The 23,579-nt window shown below is 53.7% G+C and overlaps 5 protein-coding genes across 5 annotated transcripts; 3 read left to right on the top strand and 2 right to left on the bottom strand.

Moving 5' to 3' along the window:
* Positions 1-70: 70 nt before the first annotated feature.
* On the top strand, positions 71-2,119 carry ASPACDRAFT_26767 (H(+)-transporting V1 sector ATPase subunit B; the record flags this gene model as incomplete). The annotated part of the gene is made up of 9 exons (XM_020199448.1): positions 71-169; positions 256-340; positions 414-433; positions 512-547; positions 605-766; positions 834-1,150; positions 1,207-1,481; positions 1,538-1,756; positions 1,809-2,119. 9 exons carry the CDS (start codon positions 71-73, stop codon positions 2,117-2,119), a joined length of 1,524 nt encoding a protein of 507 aa, XP_020057110.1.
* Positions 2,120-2,286: 167 nt separating this feature from the next.
* Positions 2,287-3,899, bottom strand: ASPACDRAFT_42259 (putative aminotransferase family protein (LolT); the record flags this gene model as incomplete). The annotated part of the gene is made up of 3 exons (XM_020201066.1): positions 2,287-2,977; positions 3,094-3,760; positions 3,824-3,899. 3 exons carry the CDS (start codon positions 3,897-3,899, stop codon positions 2,287-2,289), a joined length of 1,434 nt encoding a protein of 477 aa, XP_020057109.1.
* Positions 3,900-4,010: 111 nt separating this feature from the next.
* Positions 4,011-9,285, bottom strand: ASPACDRAFT_77675 (uncharacterized protein). The gene is made up of 4 exons (XM_020205009.1): positions 9,045-9,285; positions 8,451-8,889; positions 4,517-8,363; positions 4,011-4,459 (listed from the first exon to the last, which is right to left on the bottom strand). The coding sequence occupies exons 1-4, from the start codon at positions 9,140-9,142 to the stop codon at positions 4,158-4,160; spliced, it is 4,686 nt and encodes a 1,561-aa protein (XP_020057108.1). The 5' UTR covers positions 9,143-9,285; the 3' UTR covers positions 4,011-4,157.
* A 2,870-nt stretch (positions 9,286-12,155) lies between these two features.
* Positions 12,156-13,304, top strand: ASPACDRAFT_27311 (putative alcohol dehydrogenase; the record flags this gene model as incomplete). The annotated part of the gene is made up of 2 exons (XM_020199487.1): positions 12,156-12,956; positions 13,008-13,304. The coding sequence occupies 2 exons, from the start codon at positions 12,156-12,158 to the stop codon at positions 13,302-13,304; spliced, it is 1,098 nt and encodes a 365-aa protein (XP_020057107.1).
* Positions 13,305-13,668: 364 nt separating this feature from the next.
* On the top strand, positions 13,669-14,478 carry ASPACDRAFT_42256 (uncharacterized protein; the record flags this gene model as incomplete). Its single annotated transcript, XM_020201065.1, has 3 exons — positions 13,669-13,782; positions 13,863-14,234; positions 14,314-14,478. 3 exons carry the CDS (start codon positions 13,669-13,671, stop codon positions 14,476-14,478), a joined length of 651 nt encoding a protein of 216 aa, XP_020057106.1.
* Between the last annotated feature and the right edge of the window lie 9,101 nt (positions 14,479-23,579).

Below are 23,579 nucleotides of genomic sequence, written 5' to 3'. Positions count from 1 at the left end.
TCTCCCCCCTCCCTTTTTTGTGTCTCCATCGTCTTTGGTTTAATAGCACCTTGTGGTGGACTCTTCGACCATGGCCGATTTCGTCGACCCCCGGATGACCAGCGTCAAGCCTCGCATTCGCTACAACACCATTGGAGGTATCAACGGACCGCTGGTCGTTCTGGATAATGTACGACCCCGAATCCATCGGCACGTCATTCGGCCGACCCCAAGTATATCGGGGAAGGGAATTCCAGCTAATCCACGATGGCTTAGGTCAAATTCCCCCGTTACAATGAGATCGTGTCTTTGACCCTCCCTGATGGGACCGAGCGGTCGGGTCAGGTTCTGGAAGCTCGAGGTATGTGAGGTGTGGATGGATGAATGAATGAGATAACGATCAGATCCGCTGATGTGTCTTACCTTTGCTGTAGGAAACCGAGCAGTCGTTCAGGTGCGGACTTTTCGAGTGCAGAGTATGGGAGGTGGATTTATCGGACGGAATATTGACATCGGAATGCGGTCATACTAGGTGTTCGAAGGCACGTCTGGCATCGACGTTAAGAAGGTACTTCGCCGTCATCCAGCTACACTCTGAGTCAACCACCATACTGACTTGCCTCAGACGAAAGTCGAGTTCACCGGTCACAGCTTGAAGCTCGGTGTCTCCGAAGACATGCTGGGTCGTGTGTTCGATGGCTCCGGTCGCGCGATTGACAAGGGCCCCAAGGTGCTGGCGGAGGATTACCTGGATATCAACGGCCAACCTATCAACCCTTACTCCCGAGTATGAGTTCCGCCCTTGTCCCGCGACATGCACATCCCCGGTGGCTAATGCGTCCGATGATCTCCAGGTCTACCCCGAGGAAATGATCTCCACTGGTATCTCCGCTATCGACACGATGAACTCCATTGCCCGTGGCCAGAAGATCCCCATCTTCTCTGCCGCCGGTCTGCCACACAACGAAATCGCCGCCCAGATCTGTCGTCAGGCTGGTCTGGTGAAGCGCCCCACCAAGGACGTCCACGACGGACACGAGGAGAACTTCTCCATCGTCTTCGCCGCCATGGGTGTGAACATGGAGACGGCCCGTTTCTTCACCCGCGACTTCGAGGAGAACGGCAGTATGGAGCGCGTGACGCTCTTCCTGAACTTGGCCAACGACCCTACGTATGTGATTGGTTTTGTGTACGTGTGTGCGTGCGGAACTGACAGCCAGCGTCCAGGATTGAACGTATCATCACCCCTCGTCTTGCGCTGACCACGGCCGAGTACTATGCCTACCAGCTGGAGAAGCACGTCCTGGTCATCATGACTGATCTGTCTGCCTACTGTGACGCTCTGCGTGAGGTCTCGGCTGCTCGTGAAGAAGTTCCGGGTCGTCGTGGTTACCCCGGTTACATGTACACTGACTTGTCGACCTTGTACGAGCGTGCTGGTCGTGTGGAGGGCCGTAACGGATCCATCACACAGATTCCTATCTTGACGATGCCTAACGACGGTCAGTTGCTTATCTGGTGGTGCGTATGCAGATGGACCATTGCTGATGGATTGCAGATATCACTCACCCCATTCCCGATTTGACTGGCTACATCACGGAGGGACAGATCTTCATTGACCGTCAACTGTACAACAAGGGTGTCTACCCGCCCATCAATGTGCTGCCGTCGCTGTCCCGTCTGATGAAGTCGGCTATTGGTGAGGGCCGTTCCCGGAAGGATCACTCGGATGTGTCCAACCAGTTGTACGCCAAGTACGCCATTGGTCGTGATGCTGGTAAGTTTGTGTGCTGTGTTGAGGTGTGGCTATAGCTAACTTGTGTGTCTAGCCGCCATGAAGGCTGTCGTCGGTGAGGAGGCCCTCTCCTCCGAGGACAAGCTCTCGCTGGAGTTCTTGGACAAGTTCGAGCGGACCTTCATCAGCCAGTCGCCGTACGAGTCGCGCACGATCTTCGAGTCGCTGGACATCGCGTGGAACCTGCTGCGGATCTACCCCAAGGACCTGCTCAACCGTATCCCCAAGCGTGTGCTGGATGAGTTCTATGCGCGGTCTGCGCGCAAGATCGCCAACAAGGACACGCGAGACAACAGTGTTGCGGAGCAGACCCAGGGCGAGACTGCGGATCTGATTGAGACGTGAGCGGGGGGTAGTTGGGTTTGCGAGTTACGTGTTTTCTGCTGGTACTTGATTGTGTTTGTGATGCTGTTACTACGGCCTGCATATATTCGCGTAGTTGTATATCATTGCAGAATTTGTTGAAGTATGGGCTTAGTCCATGTAGTCTGTTGTATCTGTTGCATCTGCTGCTACAGATGCGACACCTTTCCAAGCTTAAACTCCTCCTTGACGCGACCCACCAACTCCTTCAGCACAGGGACCAACCACTCGAAATCGCTCCTGTCGAGGTAGACCTGGGCCGACAAGCGCACCCACAGCCAGCCGGCATGGGCAAAGACGGGCACGAAGGTGCGGTAATCCTCGACCAGTCTCCTCTGCATCCAATCCACCACCGCGGGGACGAGCTCCGCTGTTAGACCGGGGGCATTCTCCTCCCCTCCTACCTTTTGCACGACCCTAACCGGCAACCGCACATTATTCATGGCACACCTCCTCCACGCACTCCTCCCCTTTTCTTTACCTGCTGCATCCCCCTCCCCAAGAACCTCCGTGCCCAACCCGTTCGCCACCAAATCCGCCCCCTCATTCACCAACTCCTCAAGATAAGCATAAACCGCCCCCTCGCCACCGCACACCTCCTCCCTGAACTTCAGGGCGGCAGGCACACACAGATACGGCGTATCGTCGGCAGTCGCCACGAACTCGAACAGCGCCTCGAACGCGGTCTTCCGTCCCGCACTCGCCATCAGCGAGGGTTTCGCCGGCGTCTCGGATGGAGGGGGAATATACCCCCAGGAGGTGGGGAGGGTGGTGCGGATGAGGTGCTGCAGGGAGGGGTTGACGTAGAGGAGGGCCGCGCTGCGGGGGGTGTAGAGCCACCTGCGCACCAGCTGTCAGCAATACGCTCCTCTGATCTGTAAGTATTGTGGGGTAGGGTGCGCAGCTGCCCCCCTCCGGAACAATAAAGCTAGGTGGGGGGGTGGGGGGGAAGGTACTTATGGCAATTACTCGTCAGGAAATCCACGCCCCCGACCTTGCCCAACCGCTCTGGCCCAAGCTCAAGCCCATCCTGGCCCTTATCCGGGAGGGGCGTCCCCAGATCCAACTCAATCATCCCCACGCCATGCGCTGCGTCCACAAGACTCCACACCCCTTCCGCCCTACACACCCGGATAATCTCCTCGAACGGAAACCGCACCCCCGGCACACTCACCACCGTCTCCAGCACCGCGATCTTCGGGGTGCACCCCTCCGCCCGCACCTCGCGCACCACCTCCCGAAACCGCTGCACCAGCTCGGTCTGGGTGATCGGGAACGCGTACTCGATCTTCCGCAGCCGCAGGTTGGGGGCCGGGAGGTGCTCGAGCAGCGAGAACAGCCCGTTCTCGACGGCGCCGTAGATGGTCGAGAAGTAGATGAGCGTGTCGCCGGCCGCGAAGTGCGGGGCGAGGTTGTGCAGCACGGTGGCGACGCCGGTGGTTGCGTTTTTGACGGTGACGAGGTCCTTTGCGGGGCAGTTGAGGAGGGAGGCGAGGGCGTGGCGCGCGGTGAGGAGCGCGGTGGGTTGCGTGTAGCGCAGGAATTCGTCGGGGGAGGATTCGGCGAGGCGCTGGTAGGCTTGTTGGGTTGCGAGGAGGGGGTGGGGGTAGGTGCCGAAGGACCCTGGGGATCATATATTAGTTTTGGATGGGGAGGGGTTTATAGTGAGTGACAGGTGGGTTGCACCGTGGTTTAGGTTTCTATAGTTCGGGTCGAGGAGGAATTGTTGGCGCATCGGGGCGCCGAAGGGGGTGGGAGACATTCTGTCGGCTCTCCGGATGTTTGGGCGGGTTGGCGGTGGTGTGCGCTGGGATGTTACGGAGGACTTGTACCATGCATGTACTTGAGTAGATGTACTTATACTACCTCCTCTCGAGTCGTCAATGACACATAGCGGGGCATGTAATCGAAGGGCGCGGATATCACATGATAGATAAGCTCCCGATCTATGCTATGCGGTATAGATCCTGATAAGATACACCATCACCATCCTGCATCCAAATAACCTGACACCCACAATCTACCGCTTCCCCTTCTTACGCGGAGCAACCACCTTGAACGCCGCATTGCTGGCATCCTCCTCCCGGTGCGCATTCGACGACCCCTTCTTGGCCACCTCGCTCCACCCGCCCGCGTTCTTCGACTCCGCAAACGCACTCGCCGCCACCGGGTCCACAATCCCCTTGTCCGCCAGCTTGCGCCGACGGATAAACTCCTCCGCGAACCGCCGTCCATCCAGAGTCTGCGAGTTGGCATACACCGAATCCGAGATGATCTCCGCCTCCGCCGGCAGGAACAGCAACTGCTGCACAAAGTCGTCCACTACATCATTGCAATTAGCTCCAGCTCAATGAAGCCCTAGGGGAAAAAAACACTTACCATTGATGTTGCTGTTCAGGCCCTTGCCGAGCGCCAACTTGGCCCACTTGGTGAACTCTTCAACCGCCCGGTTAGGGTTGGTGGCCGGCGTAGGGCCCACAGACACGGTGCGAGGAGTGGCAACTGTAGCGGGCTTAGGCTTCACCGGCGAAACGGCCACAGGCACAACGCCGGTGGTCGCACGCGGTCCCGAAGGAGCAGCAGGAGGGGCCTTGGCCTTGCCGCCGGCACCGACGGTGGTCCATGCGCCCGAAGACGCAGCCGTGTTCACAGGAGACGGCGCGGGAGCCTTGCTGGCCAGATCAGCGTAACGCTTACCAGTAGACGAGGGAGCAGTAGGAGGGCTGGCAGCAGCAGTCTGCGCCGCAGCGGCCGCAGCGGCAAGACGCTGCTTACGAGCCTCTTCTTCCTTCTGGATCTGAGCCAAAGTCTTCTTGGCAGCAGCCGATGGAGCGGCGGGGCCCTTGTTGTTCCAGACGGAACCCGCGGAAGTCGGGGTGGACGGGGATCCGGCGCTCGCCCAGTTGGCAGTCGACGGCAGGCCAGGCGCTTGCACCTGAGCCGCCTGGCTGAGGCGCTCCTGCTCCGCAAGCATCTGAGCACGACGAGCGGCAGCGGCGATTTCCTCCTTCTGAGCGGCGTTCCGAGCTTCAGCCTCCTGGATCTCCTTCAGAGAAGGACCCTTGGGGACCTCGTTAGCTTCCTTCGCCCACGGCGCAATGGAGGTGGTGGGCGCCTCGACCGGGGTCTGCGTCTGGGAGCGAGAGTTGGCAGCCAGGGATTCGGCCACATTCTGGCGGTTGCGCTGAGCGGCAGGGGCCGGCAGAGGGGAGGCAGAGGGCGGCGGAGGGAAGGGCTGGGGCATGGCGCTATCGCCCTTGCTCATCCAAGCAGCCTCGGTGACGGAGCCCGCCTGCGGTTGTTCCAGTTGCTGCTGCTCGCGTTGCTGCTGTTCCTGCTGTTCCTGTTGCTCCAGCTGCTGGCGTTGGGCGGTAGCAGCCTTCTGGACTTGCTGAGACAGAGTGAGCGGAGGCTCCTGGGGGGCGGCTTCAACGGTATCGAACTCAGTACTCTCCTCGGGGATCTGAGACTGGACGGACTCGGCCGGGTGCGTGGGAAGACCCTCGACAGTCTGCATACCGAGTTCGGCTTCCTGTGCCCTCAAGGCATGAAACTGACGAAGGCGCTCCTCGCGTGCCTGTTGGTCGAAGAGAGCATCGCCCTGGGTACTATCGAACTGCTCTTGCTCCTGCTGCAGACGGGCCCGATCCTGGAGCATCGAAGCGACCTGCTGCTGGTGGAACAGGCTGTCCGGCTGGCGAGCAGCGAAAGAGCCGGGGGTACCAAAGGCAAACGGATCCGGTCGGCTCATGTTCAAGCGGTCCAGAAGAGTAGGAAGTTGATCCTGCCCAAGATCCGTGCCGAGCATCTGAGGACCCACGTTGGGCAGAGGGTTGCCTCGCATGGCGGCAGCTGCATCAAAGAAGCCGGCAACGGACGGAGGTTGCTGCTGGGACTGCTGCTGCTGCTGTTGCTGCATCGGCGCCTGGATCGGTGAGGGCTGGAAGCCAACCGGAGAAGCGATGCTACCAAAGCTAGGCTGGCTGTGGAGGCTGTGAGCACTGGAATGGTGCTGAAGCTGATGAGGGTGGATGGAGTGGGGAACGCCCTGGAATTGCATCTGCTTCATCAGAGCCTGCTGCTGAGCCAGGTGTTCTTTCTGGCGGGCCATCAGGTACTGCTCCTCCTGTTTGCGACGTTCCAAAGCGTTTTGCTGCTCGGCGGTCAGGGTGGTACCAAAGCTGGGGAAGCTGCCAGGGAAGGGAGGCTGCGCCGTGCCACTCGTGTTGCCAGTCCAGGGTCCGGGGGCAGGGTCAGGGCCGTGAGGAATGCCGATTTGGGGTACCAGGAACGGTTCGCGAGAATTGCCGATGCGACGAACCAGCTGTGCCAACGGCTCAAATTCGGGGTCCTCGAGCTTCTTGATCTGCAGGTCTGGGCTGAAAAATCCGGCCTTGAACCAGTCATGCATCTCGAGTCCAGTCCATGGGCCTTGAATGTTACCCTGCGGGTCACGGTAGATCCAGCGCATGCGGTCAGGCATCACCATGGTCCGTTGCTGCGCCGGGGGGACAGACCCAGAATTTCCGGGGGTCTGGCTGGGTTGCGGCGCATCAGGAACCATGGAGCCCGGACCAGAGCCGACAGCAGACACAGGAGTCTGAGAGGTCGAAGTGGCTGGCTGGCCGCCCTGCATAGTCTTATCGATAGGCTGTAGATCTGCTCCGTGCGTCAGTGGGCCCTGATCCGCCAAAAGTCCGTCGAAGATCTCCCCAGATTGCCGGGCAGCCTCGTCCAAAGCCCCGAGATCGGGCCGGATCTGGTCACCCTGCATCTGCTCTTGCATGGCAGGGGGGAAGAGCGAGCCTAGTTTGCTCGAGCGACCCAGACTGCCCGTTCCAGTGATCCCAGCATGAGGGCTGAACAGACCACTTCCTCCCAGCGTCGACAAGCTTGGAGACTGCAGGTCACCCATGGTCCCAAAGATCGGGTCACCGAAGCCGCCCGCAAACGCAGATCGTTCGCGCGTGGGGGTACCAACGGCAGCGCTCGTAGGCCATCCAGCAGCGCCTCCAATGGGAGGGAGACCACCTAGGCCGCCCAGGCTTGAAAAGCTTCTGTTTCCAGCTGCACTCGACGTTTGGCTGCGGTCAATGGACGGCAGGTCCATGCCCGAGCCGACACGTCGGATGGAGCCGAAAGCGGAGGAGGTATCCCGCAGGCCAGTGATACCGGGGTGGGTGGTGTTTTGAATATCGGATCCGTCGGTTTCGACATCATCCACCTCGTGTCGGTCGCCGTGGGGGCTCTGGTAGGGGTTCGTATTGGTCGGGCTAGTAGGCTCGTGTCCCTGCAGAAGACTCGGGGTAGGGTTCCGGGAATTTTCGTGGCTTTGCATCAGTTCCCGAAATCCGGGGATGCTCGAGGTCATGCCAAACGCCGCAAAGCCCAAATGGTCGGACGGGGGCTGAGGCTGGGGATTGATCTCTTGAGAGCCCCCAAGCGCCGCGCTGCCACTGCGAAGCTCCTCCTGGAATGGGTTCGTCTCACTGCGACCAGTGCGGGTCTTGACAGGCTCGCCCCAAGGGGACTGCGCGCGCTTCTCACCCTCCACATCAGCAAAGCGCTCCAGGCTGCTAAGAGACGATTTCTCCTTGAGAGCCGCCGCCGCCATGTCCTCGGAGCTATCCTTGGAGAAGAGTCCCTTGAGGCGACTTTCTCCACGGAGACTGCCAAACCCAGCCTTCTTCTCCGTGGTGGGGGTGGTGCTCGTTCCCGGTCCAAGAGAAAAGGATCCGAACGCACCCATCGGTGAATTACTGGCATTTTGCGAGGCGGCCGCCCAAGGCGAGCTTGGCCCACCTGGCGCCACGCTCAACGGATTGGTGGAGCTCCGCTTCAGCGAGCCAAACGGAGACGCGACATCTGCACCAGGCTCCTTACCCAGATTCTCCTTTTCCTTCTCCTCCCACCGAGCAGTGGAAGAGGAAGTATCGCGGAAGTCGGTCTTGCGGCGCAGCAGGGAGGGTGGCGGGGTGGACGTGGTCGGTTCGTCACGGAAGAAGCGAGAGCCACTGGTGGTAGGAGACATTGGATTCGCGGGCGAATCGGCCGTCTCCCGACGCCGGGGACCGGGACGTCCAGCGCTGGGAGAGGAGGTGTTGTAGTTGTTCATATGACCCTGGGAAATGGACAGCTTGCGACCTCCCGCGCCGGTAGCGGTGTTCTCTTTCGAGGCGTTCGTGGGTGGCGGCTTGAGCGGAGAGTTGACGGAAGAGGTAAACAACTGGATAATTTAGCAAAGATGCCCCGACATAAGTTGAAAATAGTCTATAGGTGATGTGGCGGGGTATAACACGTAAGAAAGACACACCTCTTTCTCGTCGTCCGTCGGTTCCACGAGACCCAGCGGCTCGACATGGCCCCCATGATCCCAGCAGACCTCCGGACCGGACGGATTGTCCTTGGAATCTTCGCGCTTGCCCCATGCTCCATTGACGGGGGAGGTTTCGGAGGAGTGGGGATTCCAGTCGGCGACGAAGTACTCTGCGACATTCTTCCCCAGCGAGCCGGTGTCCCGTTGGTTCTTATAGAGATTTAGCAGCAGGTCCTTGGAATAACGAGTTTCCGTGGTGGCACCGTTCCGGAGTGCGCTGGACTGGTAGTTCGAGGACATATGCGGGGGAGTGTAGGTGCCGACGGTGGGAGTGGTGGCCGAGTTCGGTTGACTCGTATCCCGGTTATGCGACGGGTTCGTCGCGACTGAGGGGCGGCGGAAGGTCTGTGTTGCTCCGTTCATGCGAGTGCGAGACCTGTGCATCCACAGCGGAAGTAGGAATGAGTTGTCAGTTTTTCTTGTTCCACCACAAAACTAGGAGGTCCCCGGCCGGATTTTTGGATGGGGCTGCTGGCAAACGAGGAGACGGACGCGCGACAAGGTGTTGGGCAAGGAACGGGGCAGGCATACCATTCTCCACCGGGAGCTCCATCTCCTCTGCGGTTGGAAGAGTCGTGGATGTTGCCGGCGGCGGCTGAGGCAAAACTAGAGGGAAGTGGCGTAGGCATTATGGAAGAAAAGGATAGCTGGTTGAGACGGGAAAGACAAGGCCGAGTCCAGCAGATCAGATGAAAGACAAATCGAGGGAAAGGTCGACGGTCAGAGGTGAGGCGAACGCGTTGGTTTCGAAAATTTTTAGAGGGATGTGTTTGGTAGGAAACAAGGACGCAAAGCTGTTTGGTTGTGTGGAGAGAAGAGAGAATCGATCAGCCAACGAACCCGAGGGACGAAGACGGGGGGGGGGAGGGAGCGGAGGGAGGCAAACGAGGTTTGGATGGTGGAGAAAGAGCAGGAGAGAGAGAGAGAGACTTACCAGGCCCAAGTTGATCGAGACGGCGACAGAATTGTGTAGAGCGAAAAAGGGTTGTGGGAGGAATTGCAGGTTCGGAGCAGCAGCAGCAGCAGCAGACGGGATGAACGAAGTTCGAGTTCGAGATCAGAAGATCGAAAGGATCAGTTCCTGGGCAAGTTTGGGAAGTTCAAGAGTGAGAAAAATGAGCCAAGGGCTGAGCGGCGAATGAGCGGTGGGATGTGGCAATAAGGGGGACTGTTTTCGTGTTTCGTCGCTTTTCTCGCCTTTTTCCCCCATAAGTTAAGTCAAGTTAACTACCAGCCACCCTCGAGTCAATCGAAGTACATTACCTCATCAGTAAGGGTAAATTCTCGACCTTACCTGAATAATTGATGGCAATCCATTCATTCACTCATTATTACACACTACACTCCTAGTAGTCAGGCCCCTACTCATAACACACAGTGCCGCTCACAGACAAAGCCTGGGTAGACCACTATGATGACCACGGTGGTGACCACTGTGGTGACCCCCCATGCACAATGCATCCTGTGCAAGCACAATCTCTGTACTTAAAAACTATTATGTGTATTCCACGCGGATCGAAGAATAAAGACGATCACTGTTTACAACTGCAGTACCTGCAGTACTACTAGAAAGCTCGACCTCCAGAATCGGGTGCGTGGCCCGACCTCTTCCCCAGCCAACTCCATCTTCCTTAAGACCACGCCCTGACGTTGACTGGCCCACACACACCAGCCGCAAACGCCTTCAGCTTCTTCCTCGACGTGTCGCTTTTTTTTTTTTTTTTTGTCCCTTTTTTTCTGCGTACTATACCTTCCCACTAATGAGCCCCCAAAAAAAGAATAGGCTGGCGGAATAGATGTGTAGTTCTCCGTGTCTACGGGTATGCATATAGCTACATAGTCCTTAAATTTGAGGCAAAGCTGCCTCGTTTGCTTTGGCTTCATGCAGAAACGCAAATAGCAACAGCAACAGCACAAACAGCAGCCCCGAGTCCGGCCAGCATCAGCCACCACGGAATCAATCAATCAATCAATCAATCCATCCATCCATCCATCCATCACCAAGCACTCTTCTCTACCCATCAAGAATAATGCACAGGCCAAAAAAAAAAGGAAAGCTCGGCCGGTTACAGCGGAAATTCAATCGCCCTTAAGGTTTGGTCACTTGCCCGGTTTAAGTAATTTCTGTCGCTTTTCCCACCGAGCCGCTTGGGAGTATACTTTTATTGCTTGCTTGGCTGGATTGTTGCTCTTGTACTGTGCACTGGACCGATTTGTGCAGATATACTTGATTTACAGTATACCTTAAACCTTAGTCTGGCGGTCGAGAGGTTGATGTGATATCCGGGTTTTGTTCTCATGGCTGGAGTTTGGATACACCTTGATCAGTGGCTTGGCTTCGGTGGTTGGTTGTTATTGTTTGACGTTTCTGGGTCTTTTGCTTAGCGATTTATACACGTGTAGATCGAAAGCTCACGAGTACATACATACTCGTACCTAGTAAAAGAGCTCGCAAGACGGTGGCATATATATCGTGACTATGGTACAGTACCCTTCATTGGAGCTCGGTTGCCCGAGGTCGGGCATGTCATTATCCGGGGCCTCTGGCGGGAAAATCTCAATCACATCTCGCCGGAACATTACCAACAGCCAGATGCTCCATGCTCGATCGCATTGAAGTTGAAACTGACATGTCACAGCCGATCTATCCTATAGGTTGCTCGCATTGGGGTCTACTTCTGAGCAGTGCAGAAATCGGGAGCTTTACTCTTCAAACATCCTCCCCATCATACTCATCTTTAACTTCGCAATGCTTCTGCTACCTTTGCCATATATATATATACCAAGGTGTGAAGTATAGATCAAGGCCACTCCATAACACTCCCCACCCATCTTCAAAAGTCCCAAACCCGTATAGAATGAATACTTCCCACCACCCGCCAAAAGCTCCAGCAGACACAGGAGGAAAATACTCCGTTTCAACGTTGTCGTCGAGGTGATCAATATTTCCCTCACACTGCAACTGCAAAATGTAATTCCGTTGATGTTTGCCTGTGTGGAATGTTTGCCTCCGCCGCTCAGATACCATACCGGTACGATACTGGTGCCGGTAATCTGATTACACCACCGGTGATGCAGCCTGAGGCACCGAGGGTATAGTGGTTGTATCGCCAGCAGCAGCATTATACTCTTAGTGAGATGGATAAAGCGATGGTATGGCTGCAACATGAGCGGTTATGTCACGTGTATGGAAACTCTCCATCGTCAGTCGCTGAGACAGGTGAAAACGTCTCATATTTTGGTGTTGAGGCTGATATAATAATCCGTCCTCGGTTCCAATTGCAGGGTCGACACGACTTCCCATGGCATTGAACTTTGAATGTCAGGATGTCTCTCGATATGCTATACCTGCTACCTAGAAACGAAAAGATGCTCCTAAATCAGAGTATGATAGCAATTGGTGATTTCTCTACATCAAGAATGCTCAGTCAGAGCATATACTCCCAGCTCTAGTGACGATCGGATTTAAGGACATCCTCGGCACTTGATAACAAATCCAAAGCTCCCCCGCACTGATAAATAACTAAAGCTGGGTCCGCCCTTTCATCTTCCCACTCCCCCTGTATGCTGAACACCCTCCCTTACCCCAATTCCATCACAATTACATATCCTCTAACTACGAGAGACTTCAACTGCGTCAAAATGTCCAAGGCCGTCTTCCTGACTAAAACAGAAGGCAAACCGGGCCAAGTCTACTATCCCCTCTCCGTGCAGGCACAGGCCCTCCCTACCCCACAGGGCCGCGAGTTACTCATCAAGCTGACCGCGGCCTCGCTCAACCACCGCGATGTCTTCCTACGCCAGCATCTGTACCCGGGAGTCACGTTCGATGTCCCCCTGGGTGCCGACGGGGTGGGCACGGTGGTCGCGGCGGGTCCCGATGTCGCTAACCCGCAGCGCTGGCAGGGGAAACGAGTAATCCTGAATCCCGGGGTGGGCTGGGACAGCTCGCCTGATGGCCCGGAAGATCCCAAGGGGTATCGGATCATGGGCGGAACGAAACTGTACAACAAGGGGACGCTGCAAGAATATGTGGCTATCGAGGAGTCCGAGGTTGAGGAGGCGCCGGAACATCTATCGGATGCAGAGGCCGCGGCGCTTCCTTTGACGGGGTTGACCGGGTGGCGGGCGTTGGTGGTCAAGGTTGGCGAGAGGAATTCGGGCAAGGGGGCTGCCATTCTGGTAACGGGGATCGGAGGTGGGGTGGCTCTCATGGTTCTGCGATTTGCGGTGGCCAGGGGAGTCGACGTGTATGTGACCAGCTCGAGCGAGGAGAAGATCAAGAAGGCAGTTGAGCTGGGCGCCAAGGGTGGTGTGAGTTATAAGGAGGAAGGATGGGAGAAAAAGCTGCTGGGTCAGCTCCCCCCCGGAAAGACGGCTTTCGATGCGGTCATCGACGGTGCTGGAGGCGATGCAGTCGAAAAGGCTGTCAAGCTACTCAAGGTGGGCTGCGCCCCGTTGCTGCCTGCTCGAAGAGAATACTGATTGATGCAGGCTGGCGGCATCCTCTCGGTCTATGGAATGACGGTCGCTCCCAAAATGCCTTTCTTGATGCAAGCGGTGCTGAAGAATATTGAGGTGCGTGGGTCTACGATGGGCTCGCGCAAAGAGTTCAAAGAGATGGTCGAGTTTGTGAGGAGCCAAAAGATCCATCCTGTTGTCTCGCGAGTAGTTCAAAGCGACTTGGGCGATATTCCGGCACTGGATGATCTTTTCCAGGACATGAAGGAGGGCAAACAATTCGGCAAGCTGGTCTTCGAATTCGGCAAGGCGTCGGGAAGCAAACTATGAGCTGTTACGCTGAGCGCCAACTATCAGTGATATACTCTAGGTCGCAAGGAACACAACTCACAGAGGTAGTTATGTAGCAATGGTTGACTGTGCGCGCATTTCTTGGGTCACTTCTTCCGGGGCCACGCAGTAAATTCTGGTAAACAGGCAGGTCGCCCTTTCCCTGTGTTGAAACACTGTTGCTGCGCTGTTGCACAGTCAACAGTCGACAGTGTGTTTACCAGCACCTGGTCCTTCACAACAGCAGTACATACCGTGCCATCGTTACTTAGTTAGCACCACGGCTTTATCTTTCATACCAAAAAGCCACTCATTGATCCTCTAGTCTCTAGCTCTTCCAACATTCTGTGACTGAAGTGTCACAATGAACGCTGAGCTTGTCCTGCGATACGGGCCTGGCATGTCCTTCTACCGGTCTCACCTCCAGTCACCAGATTCAACTCAACCTGACAGCAATACCGCCAACGTGTCACCGAGGGTTCGTCAGCTCAGTTGAACTTGAGATATTGAGGAAACCTCAGATAAAACATGAAACTGAACCGTTCTTTCTACCTTCAGAGATACTCTTCGACTCTCCGCACCCTGGAAACGACCAATGAGATGCTGATTCATAAGATCGGCAAGCTACGAACGAACACCCACCGACTCCGACACGATCTGATGAACCTGGAAGTGCACGTGAAAGCATTCAACCGCGAGCTCTTGGCGACATGGCAGGCAGACACATTGACGCGACTCATCGAGGTTATATATGAGCGCCACGGCTGGAAGTTTCCCGGCAGGGTTGCCGTTGGCGACCACATCTACCTGCCCCGTGAAACGCTCTCCTCATTGTACTTGAAAGCCTTAGTGAGGATCAAGAAGGAGACGGTTACGAAGAGGTTTGGGCTGCCGATGCGGTACTGGCATGCTCTACAGAGATACCATGAAGTAAGTCCGACCCATGCGGGGGTGAGCTGCTGTCTCCCGACTGGCCCATTGCCACATCCCCTCTAACATGGGGGTTTAGGTCACTCATCTACGGAGCACCAATCCCAGCCGAACCGAGAACAGCTTCGCTCGATGGTTGGTCTCCGTGAAAGAGGTGAATCGGGGAGCGTATCGATTCTGGGGCAGATTGTTTCCTCTCTGCTATAACAACCGGTCCGTCGAGCAGAGCGCCACTATCTTTTGACTAGCAGCCAGCCCTCCTGCGAGATTGAATTTCCTTGATTGCAGGACCCTGCCTTCGAACAAGAATTTTCGGATAGATAGCATCGAAATGAAAAAGTCTCTGCCTCAGTCCCACCAGCTTGCAGCCCCGTGGCGAGTTGAGTGAGACATGCTACCAAAACCGGTGACGCTATGCTGGACTGGCGTGTGGTGTGTTATCAGCGATCCCATTTCTGGCCAAGACCCGTAAAAAAACATCCCAGTCTTTCTCCAGTTTAGTCCACACAGCCAACAGGGTGTCGATCTCAGAGGAAACGGCCCAAGTGTGACGCTGACTGGCCATGTTTCTGGCAATTCCGGCCAGCGCAAAGGACCTGCATTGGGCTCCAGCTTGGTTGGTCATGGACAATCGGCCCGGACGCAGGATACGCTTTGGCCAGCACAGTGTGACGTCGAGGGGGACTTGGAGGGGGGAGTTTTCCATTTGGATGATAGGATGGTTGTTGATTAGCTAGGGGGGTGGTGGTGGTGGTTCCCTTTTTTCCCCTTCTTTGTTGCACTGTCGGCGCACGTTACTTGTGTTAATGCCTACCTACCCCCATGTCATTTAGCCAAAACCAGTTGCAAATAATGATGAACCCAGCATGACAGGCTGTTTGTCTCGGGGTTCAGGGATTCATGTGTGCGTAGAGAGCTGCAAGTGAGACATCATTGGACGTATTGATGTAGGATGGAGGATGTCAGGAACACATTAACATGACAGATCAGCTGACCGACTACAGTATATTTCATGTGTTTTCATACACACATCCCACTTCACAACTTATCTCAGTAATAACCGCTATCCCAAACATCATCCCCTTGTGATTTTCCTACTCCCACGGTAGAAGATAAGGCCCCAACGTGCAAGAAACAAGCTTGGGTGAATTTAGTCCCCATCGCTTGATTAACCGGTAGGTCCTCCACGGCCCGCGCGCAAGTCCACCGGCAGGCAGGCAGGCAGGCAGGCACGGCGCCCTCTCCCAACACTAGTTTACCTACCTACTACTGAGTCAAAAATCCACTCCCCTCAAATTCAACAATCCCAGAGTAAGGGCCCACAACCCACCACCGCAAATCTAAATAATGTATACGGGGTAAACGAGCATCCCACCTACAACACACCCACGATTTCCCCAAACAGGATAAATCCCCAAGCACACAAGCACACACTTCACCTCTCAAAACCCTTGGTGTCCTTCCCCCAAGCTCCTAAGCTCGGGAAAAATTTGGGGGAGGAGGGGGGGGGCAGCAGCTCGTATTGTGTGGGTGGCGGGGAAACGGTTTGGCCGGTAGCGAATTGATATCGGAAAAGAAAAAAAAAAGGATGGGGACGGAGGGGACCTCGGAGGGGGGACCCATAGATGATACTATATATATCTTTTTTTTTCTTCGCTCTTAGTCTATAATCTACTCTTTACTTGTAGGCGGGCTTTTTTTTGTCTGGTTGCTTCCTTAGCACTTATTTAGTTTTGGTTTTGGTTATTGAGTAACTTGTTAGCTATAGGTATAGGGTGTTTTTATTTTCTCTGAGTAATATGTGATTTGATTTATGGTTTGGTAAGTAAGTACTATGTAAGCAGGGTTCAAGGTTGAGTAGTTGACTGGTGGATTTGGCGAGCGTCTAACTTGTCGTATAGTTCGTGTAGGTAATAGTTAGTCAACTTCAGATTACTATGACTAAAGGACACTGAGTTGGACTTGGTTCGACTGCTCAGTACCTTATGCTACAAACTGGGAATATCGTCGGGTTGGTTTCTCTTGGCTGCTTTGTTGCGTTTTCTTTCCACAAGAGGCTTGCTATACACTATACGGGCTTGGGTTGGAGCTTGGTGGTAAAAACCTGAAGGTATAGTTATGCAAATGGTTGGTCTCGTTTGTTCCACCTGATCAGGAACATGGCCTGATCTGGCGAAGTAGTTGATCGTGACGGCCAGGATGTGTACGCAGTAACAGATCAAGGCTTTGATATAACGCTTGTTGTTGAGATTAGAAACCACTGTGAGATTCTTGTCGCAAGCACACATGCTGAAGCATCATCTTGTAGGCTTAGTTACACTCGAACATGGCTCTGATCCTCCATCTGTGACATCGCTTTGGTTGTGCACTGCCATTCGCACCAATGAGATGAACACTCCTCTCTGTGTGGGCTAGCAGTCGCCTCTGGGCAGTGGCTGGAGACAATCAGTCGCCGACTCAAGGACTGGCAGTCGCCGACTATGAGACCATGCCGCACACAAGAATCTCTATTGCCTCGGTCGGATCCCCTGGAGATACTCCTTATGCGAAGAATGCCACGCCATATTGTCTCTTTCTCTCATCTCTCCGTCCCCTTAGAGATCCCAGAGCCCAGGAGTCTCAACCCAGTTCTTCAATCCCCTGAGATAGACCTAAAGGGTAGGTAGGGGTGTCTCAACTCAGAGTTCAGAGCAGCTAGTCATGGACGGTCTTTGTCCGATAGTCCTCTCAGAACTGAGACATATTGGCGCCATACAGAGACCTTGAACCAGTCAGTGGGAAATGTGATTCGCACTAGGTAGTCCACCAGTAAGCTGGCCTATACATGGCGGGGTCTTAACGACGATGTCGCCAAACCAGGGCACAATTTTGGTCGGCACTGGGTATGGAGATATGAGACAGGCAAAGGAGGGACAAGGGTACAGAGCCGAGAAGCGCATCACAACCAGTGGTGGCATGCAATGGAGCTAGATTGTCCTGGTTGCTCAGCTACCTCAATCACAATTGAATCAAGATCTTGATCCGAACAAAGGATAGTGACGTGCTGTCCCTTTCATCCTTGTACACAGGTGCACATACACACCCTGGATCAAAATGTCATTGCAGGCTGCAGCCGGGGATTGCTAGGGTCCAGGATCAGTCCATGGGAAGTTGGCAGGGAGGAAAGTACAGAAGTACGGTACAAAGCCAGGAATCACCGTTACTCAGTGACTGATCCTAGGCAGCTCGTGTTGACCCGGGATCTGTGCGACGCACAAGGCAGTGACAAGTGAGATAAAGAATTCCTTCCTGCAGGCAGCCGATGGCGCACGGGAAGGGAAGATCAGGGTCAACAGCAGTCCAGGAGGAGGAAGACGGGGAGGGACAGCAAGCCTCTCCCCAAGGTTGTCTGGGTTCTTGATTCTATAGTGTGGCGGAGTATTGAAAGCCTTTCCACGCCCTCCAGGGATGTGCTGTAGCTGAACCTCACTTGACTATGAGCCAGATCATCGCAGAAGCTTTATTGGCGAGTTGATGATGGCTCAACCCACTTTGCTCATCAGTAGCCAGGACGCAGAACGCAGTATCTCAGGGGTAAAGCTCCTCTTTGGAGATAGCGATGAGACAACGGCCCACGCAGGATATGCGCGCGTTGTGAGAGGGTTGGGTAGGTAGCTTTGAGCTTACTGAGCGGAAGCGATCCCACCGGTTCGTTCGACAGGGAGGGAACTGTCTCTCAATGCTCTTGCCGATCTGCTCATCCATCTGAGTCCATACCTCCAATTCAAGCATGATAGTGGCAGTCTTCACTTCTCACTAGGTAATATCTAGTTGCAATAGCCATAGTGAGGAGAAATAGTAGTGGCAGAGTAAGACTACTGTGAAGGTAGTTTACCCGCAGAGAAGAAACATAACCACTCTCGATCGAGCCGGTAACCGGTGACCTCCTAGTACTTCCAAGTTGGTATAGGTACTTGACCACCATCGCCGGAGTCTGTCCCCCCTCTCTCTAGAGCTAGCAAGAGGTTAGCACTACCCTATGAGGTACTATATCGATATCAGTTCAGAAATATTTGCAGATCATCCATGATCATCAATAATAGAATCATGAATCAAATGCTTAACCTACCATGGATCGCTACATGCTGTTCTCGAGACGAGCAGTGGACGGTACGTACAGTACACCAACTCCAAAGTGAATAAGTAGTAGTAGTAATAAGTGAGACCAAAAATAACCTCAGCCGCGCGACCCTCAAGTCTCACTTGGGGTTCTGCCGCGGTTGACAAGCTTGTTTCACTTGCAACCACCCGCGGGCACTTTCCTCCTGTCTCTCTTTGGGCTGCCGCGCAAAGAAAAAAATAGAATAAAGAAGAACAGAAAGAGATGCTATTGAGGGAATTGACTGAGGAAGGAAAATTAGGTAAAGAACCCCGGAAGAGAAGAAAAAGAAAAAAGACATCCATCCCTCAGCCACGGTTTGTTCCAAGGGAACGGATGGACCTGGAGACGGCCGTAGACTGGAGGAAACCAATTCCGTTGCAGCACACAAACAGGTTACGGGGGATTTCTTGCAGTCAGGCACGCGGAAATCAAGCCAGGAACCCGTGCTCCATTGCGTGCGAGCATCGAGCAGCTAAGACCTTTTCCTAGTCAGCTTACATGGAGTCAAAACCGATGGGCGGGATGCTTGTCGCATGCGATCGTCATTCAGATAAGTTTGTTGCATGTAAGGAAAAGGTAGCTAGCTTCTCTTGCAGTCGGCGCGCAAACTGGTGGCTGTTCAATTACCCGAGGCTGTCAATCCGTGCTACTACATGGCCCACTTCATTATTCAATGGGCTCACGTGTTGGGGCTGGTCGATAGAGACTGGAAACCGACCACGAGAGAGAAGTTGGTGAGACATTGCGGGTTTGCAGTTAGGGTTCGGAAGCCTATATTGGTATAGATTGACAAGTATAGAACTCTTGCCGGTATGTGTGGGGAATTAGCAACGGAGGGAGTTCAGAAAAAAAAAGAACCTGGTTCTCTCGATTTTGTTGAGGATTTACTATGTAAGTCTTTCCCTCGATGTATGAGGTAAAAAGCCCATTGTACATCAAAATTGCACTTCAACCAGGGCCGTGAGATTAAATGTTGTCCGTTGTAATTTCCTTGGGCCCCCTTTCCCCGTCGGATCCGAATTGTTCCTGGCTGGCTGGGCGGAGAAATAAGTAGGCCTCACATAGATTGACCGATAGGCAAAGCGTCAAGCCTAAACGTGGAGGTCGGCATTTCCCTCAGATCACATCATAGAACACTAACTTAGGAAGCGTATCTATTCGGCTCCTGACAGCCATGGGAAATAACCATAAGCACTCTCACTCGGATCGACGAAACCCCCCAATCTCCAAAACGTGCCGATCAGAACGGGCGGCGGGCAGGTGGACCGACCGTCCAGTAACCATCTGGTATTATTGAATCTCTTGAGGTTATTTAGATCAAGGCGAAGCCACTACCACAATTTCTATTCGTTGGTTTTTTTATTCATTTGTTTTTCTTTTCGGTCAGGGTCCGGCTTAACTATCATTCAGTAAGTTACCTACTGATTATTACTGAATAAAAATATCCCGTGCGGCATGCAGCAGAACCAGTGACGCCAAGGAGAAATTCCCTTACTAAACCGAGGTCTAGGGTGGTTATGGAGTGGAGCTACTACTACCAGGCTCTCTCTCATCGACAATTGATCCTCTGAGCTTGAGCCAAAACAGTTAGGTAGCTAGGCAGTGAAGAGCTCCGGGGTTTGATGAGCACTGCATCTACAGTACCGTACATAGTAGTAAGGAAGCATGTTCTAACGGACAAATGCTCAAGGGGTGGGAGCCGACTAGACATTGAAGGAGGTAACTTAGTAACTTACAGTACGTAAGGACGCGGCGAAGCCAGGGCAGACTTATAATACTGCAATGCCTTCACTGCAAGGGCAGCTTATTCACTTGGAGCTTAGAGAACCGTCTATCATCGAGGAGTTTCAGTGATCATTGAGAAAAAGAATTGTTAAGATTAGCAGTGACCTCACAGCTTGTCCTTCCTCGTATCGAAGGCCCAAGGTGACAGATTAGGGTCAGACTGATCGTGCCATCACATACTCAGTAAAGTTTACCCGCTGCAGGGTCCAATCCTTTCGGGCAATGGTTGATGCCAAGATAGCACCGAGGCTGCCGCCACAATTTAGATGATACTGCTAACGGGTTCGTGCTGCCCACAGTAATCAAAAGACCCTGAATGCTTGATTACATTCTCCGTAGCTTTTTCTTTTCTTTTCTTTTCTTTTCTTTTTTCGTTTTTTTTTGTTGGTCGGCTACCCCTCCCCTCCCCTTCTCTTACCCAGTCTAAAGCAATAAGTGCACCTTCGGTCGGCAGGTAGAAGATCGTCATGATGACCCCTCAGTCCACCACCGATGCTATCACCTCAATTGGAGTCTTCCCGAGTTCACTTGTCTCTGCAGGTCTGTTCTCCGAGCTGAATCCGATGCGAATTCCAAAAATAAGGGTAGAGTCGGTAGACACAAGAGATTTCACAATGCCGAATCTCGAAAAGGGCAAAAGGCCGAACCGGTAAAGCCGCACTATCCTGTAGAGAGTGATAGTGGCTTTATTCATCTTCCACGCGCATCGACCCGTGGCTCCGTGGTCTCCGTTCCATGAGCCTTCCGGAAGATTCACCTCTAAAGGTGACCAACCGGGGTTCGTAGGGGCAAGTTTAGATGCAACTGGGGCGGACTAGCAGGACCCGCCTTAGGCAATCACTTTTCTCCGGTCAACCCCGGGGAAGTTCCGAATTGTTTGGTTTGAACTTTTGGATGGCAAGGGTGCAGAACTGGGTGCGGTTGCACGCCCCGTGGTGCAGGTAGGCCTGTACTGTGCACTGTACTTTAGCATAACACTAGACAGTGAACACCCAAGTCGACAACAACTCGACACGGCATAACGCGGAGAAAATTCTCCTTTCCTAGGATACATTATTACTAAGGCGGAATAATGTCACCGGATGACATCCCCTACCACCGATCCTCAAACAGTCTTGCTGGCTCCGGATGTTTGGACAGGCTGCACCGCCGCCTCTCGGATAAATGCGGCACAACCCAAATATTGAGATAGACAGGTAGTCAAATGGGTGCTGGAAGATGGAGCTAGCGCCATACCCGCATTAAGTGGCTAACGGGCTACCAAGAACAATGGTTCGGTTTGGTCTGCGGAATTGTTCTTGAACCGAACTTCACAGTTACCAAGTGGTTGCGTTCGCTTCAATGATGGTCTGGGTGGATGGGGGAAGCAGGAATTCTCCGAGCATTGGCCGATATTTCTTCATCCTATCCATGGCGGTTGAAGTCAAGGATAAGGTAATTGAGTAGACTTTCTTAGTCCGTGGGGACAAACTCTGAGGTACAATCATAGGTGCGGTCCTTCGAAAGTATGTTTGATTGACCATATGCTAGAGCTCTCCGTAACGGCTGGCGAGATATATATCAGCGGGCAGCAGTGGCAGAGATCAGATGACTGCATGTTTCTGCCTGGATCTCAAATGGCACGGCATCTGGTGGTGTCTGCGAGAGATCCACCCTCCCACCGCCTGTATGCATCTAAGTTCAAACTCCTTGTAGCTGGTCCTGGACTGGTGCTGATGTGCTGATGCTATACAAGCCTTCCATCTGAACATCTCGTTCCTTCTGGAATCACCATCATGCTAAACCACTCCCGTCTCTCCACACGCCCACAGCCGTTCGTCCTGGAGAGGACAATTTTTGGGGCTTGATCGCATTCCTTCGGGGGCACTCAGCCCAATTGAGGCAAGCTGAGAACCACTATCGTAGGACGAGATTGCCGATCTTCGCTGCTTATGGTTGAATAACGGATCATCTCCATGCTGAAGTGAGACCCCCACCGCCCATAACACCAACGATATGCATGTTTTTCGGCTTTTGGTAGTCTAAATTTGCTAAAGTAGGTACCGGCCAACTAGTGCAGTGGACAGGTGCCTAGTTAGCATGTCAACGCTGAGCGCTCGGGGTCTTCGCTCCTCAGTCTTGCCCGCAATGTGCTTCAGAACGGCGATCATTAAAGATCCGTATCCGCTGACAAAGTAATTTGTGCGTGATGGTAACGTGGATGAATAGTTTTGCTAACTTAAGATATAAGCTTTTATCTTTGCTAAGTATGACGATCCCAAGAAAGGAAATGGAGAATTGAACTTGGAAGCTTGACATGCTTCCCCTTCCTTTCAAACGATCGAGATTGGGGTTCCAGCTGTGGTAGTTGTCTGTCGGGTAGGGTGGCGGATAAGTGCACTCGTAGCTGTCGTCCAGCAGGCAAACAACAATACTATTACTGAGTACATGAATACAGTAGTCCGGCTTCCGAGGCAAGATCGGAAAAAGAATCTGGTTCGAAATCCGAATCATGCACGGCAATTCCGAAGGCAAGTTCACCATCGGAGGTTCTGCTGGGATAAGTAAGTAATCTTGTCGATTACCCGTGCCATCGAGGAGGTTTAGAGTTCTCCGAACATCGAAACTCGGAACTGTCGACACTATAGGGTGTTTTGTATCCATACAATCCACAACGTTTGAGTCCCATGTCCTTTGAAAAGGGACGATCAGCGTTCTTAATCGATCTTTTCCCTGGTCGGCATGACCTCATCAAACATTGGCTGAATGGTGGGGACCGGGGAGTCCATTGCGGTACTTTCTGCTTTTCGGCCGGGGGGGGGGGCGCTTGTTTGTGCTTGACTTTGGCACGATCTTGGCAAAGCCAGAAAGTCTGAGGGGAAAATCTACGACGTTACGTACGAGCACATCCAGACAAGGTTGCCTTCCTGAGGCACTGCATCTTCCTCAGGCAGGCGCAATCGTGACAGGATTGCCCTAACTCAGCCATGCGCCGTGGCGAAGGTGCACTGCGTCACACTAGGATCTCAATCCCATTTCTTTTTTCTTTCCCCCTTTCTCCTCCAGTGTTACTTCGTATGTATATACATGGACACATGTGAGCCACTGATTCAATCGGTACTCGCGGGACAACATCAGATAATTCATGGCCAAGAGCCGCGTGAAGGGTGATCAATTTCTGTTGGTTGGTCAGGTATCAACAATGCAGCTGCGGGGGGGAGGGCAGGAGAGGGGAAGCTCTATGCCGATTATATTCGACCGTGATAGCTCCCAACTAAGGTATGGTGACAGTGCAGGATCACTCCCTTGGTTTGGTGCTACCATGCTGCTACCTTACCTCTCACCCTCGAGGTCGGTCACCAAAATAGCATTTGAGTGTGTTTCCCCTCCCATCGTGCCACCGGTTGGATGGATGAGAACGAATCAGTAGGGAAAATATC

This window comes from Aspergillus aculeatus, assembly GCF_001890905.1.
Source record: "Aspergillus aculeatus ATCC 16872 unplaced genomic scaffold ASPACscaffold_6, whole genome shotgun sequence".
Classification (NCBI taxonomy): Eukaryota; Fungi; Ascomycota; class Eurotiomycetes; order Eurotiales; family Aspergillaceae; genus Aspergillus; species Aspergillus aculeatus.
This window is presented reverse-complemented; position numbering and strand designations above follow the sequence as displayed.

Coding starts and splice junctions, on each gene's coding strand:
- ASPACDRAFT_77675 (XM_020205009.1), bottom strand. CDS start 9,142: ATGCCTACGCCACTTCCCTCTAGTTTTGCCTCAGCCGCCGCCGGCAAC. Junction 8,364..8,450: donor CGACGGACGACGAGAAAGAG/GTGTGTCTTTCT, acceptor TAAATTATCCAG/TTGTTTACCTCTTCCGTCAA. Junction 4,460..4,516: donor CCTGAACAGCAACATCAATG/GTAAGTGTTTTT, acceptor GCAATGATGTAG/TGGACGACTTTGTGCAGCAG.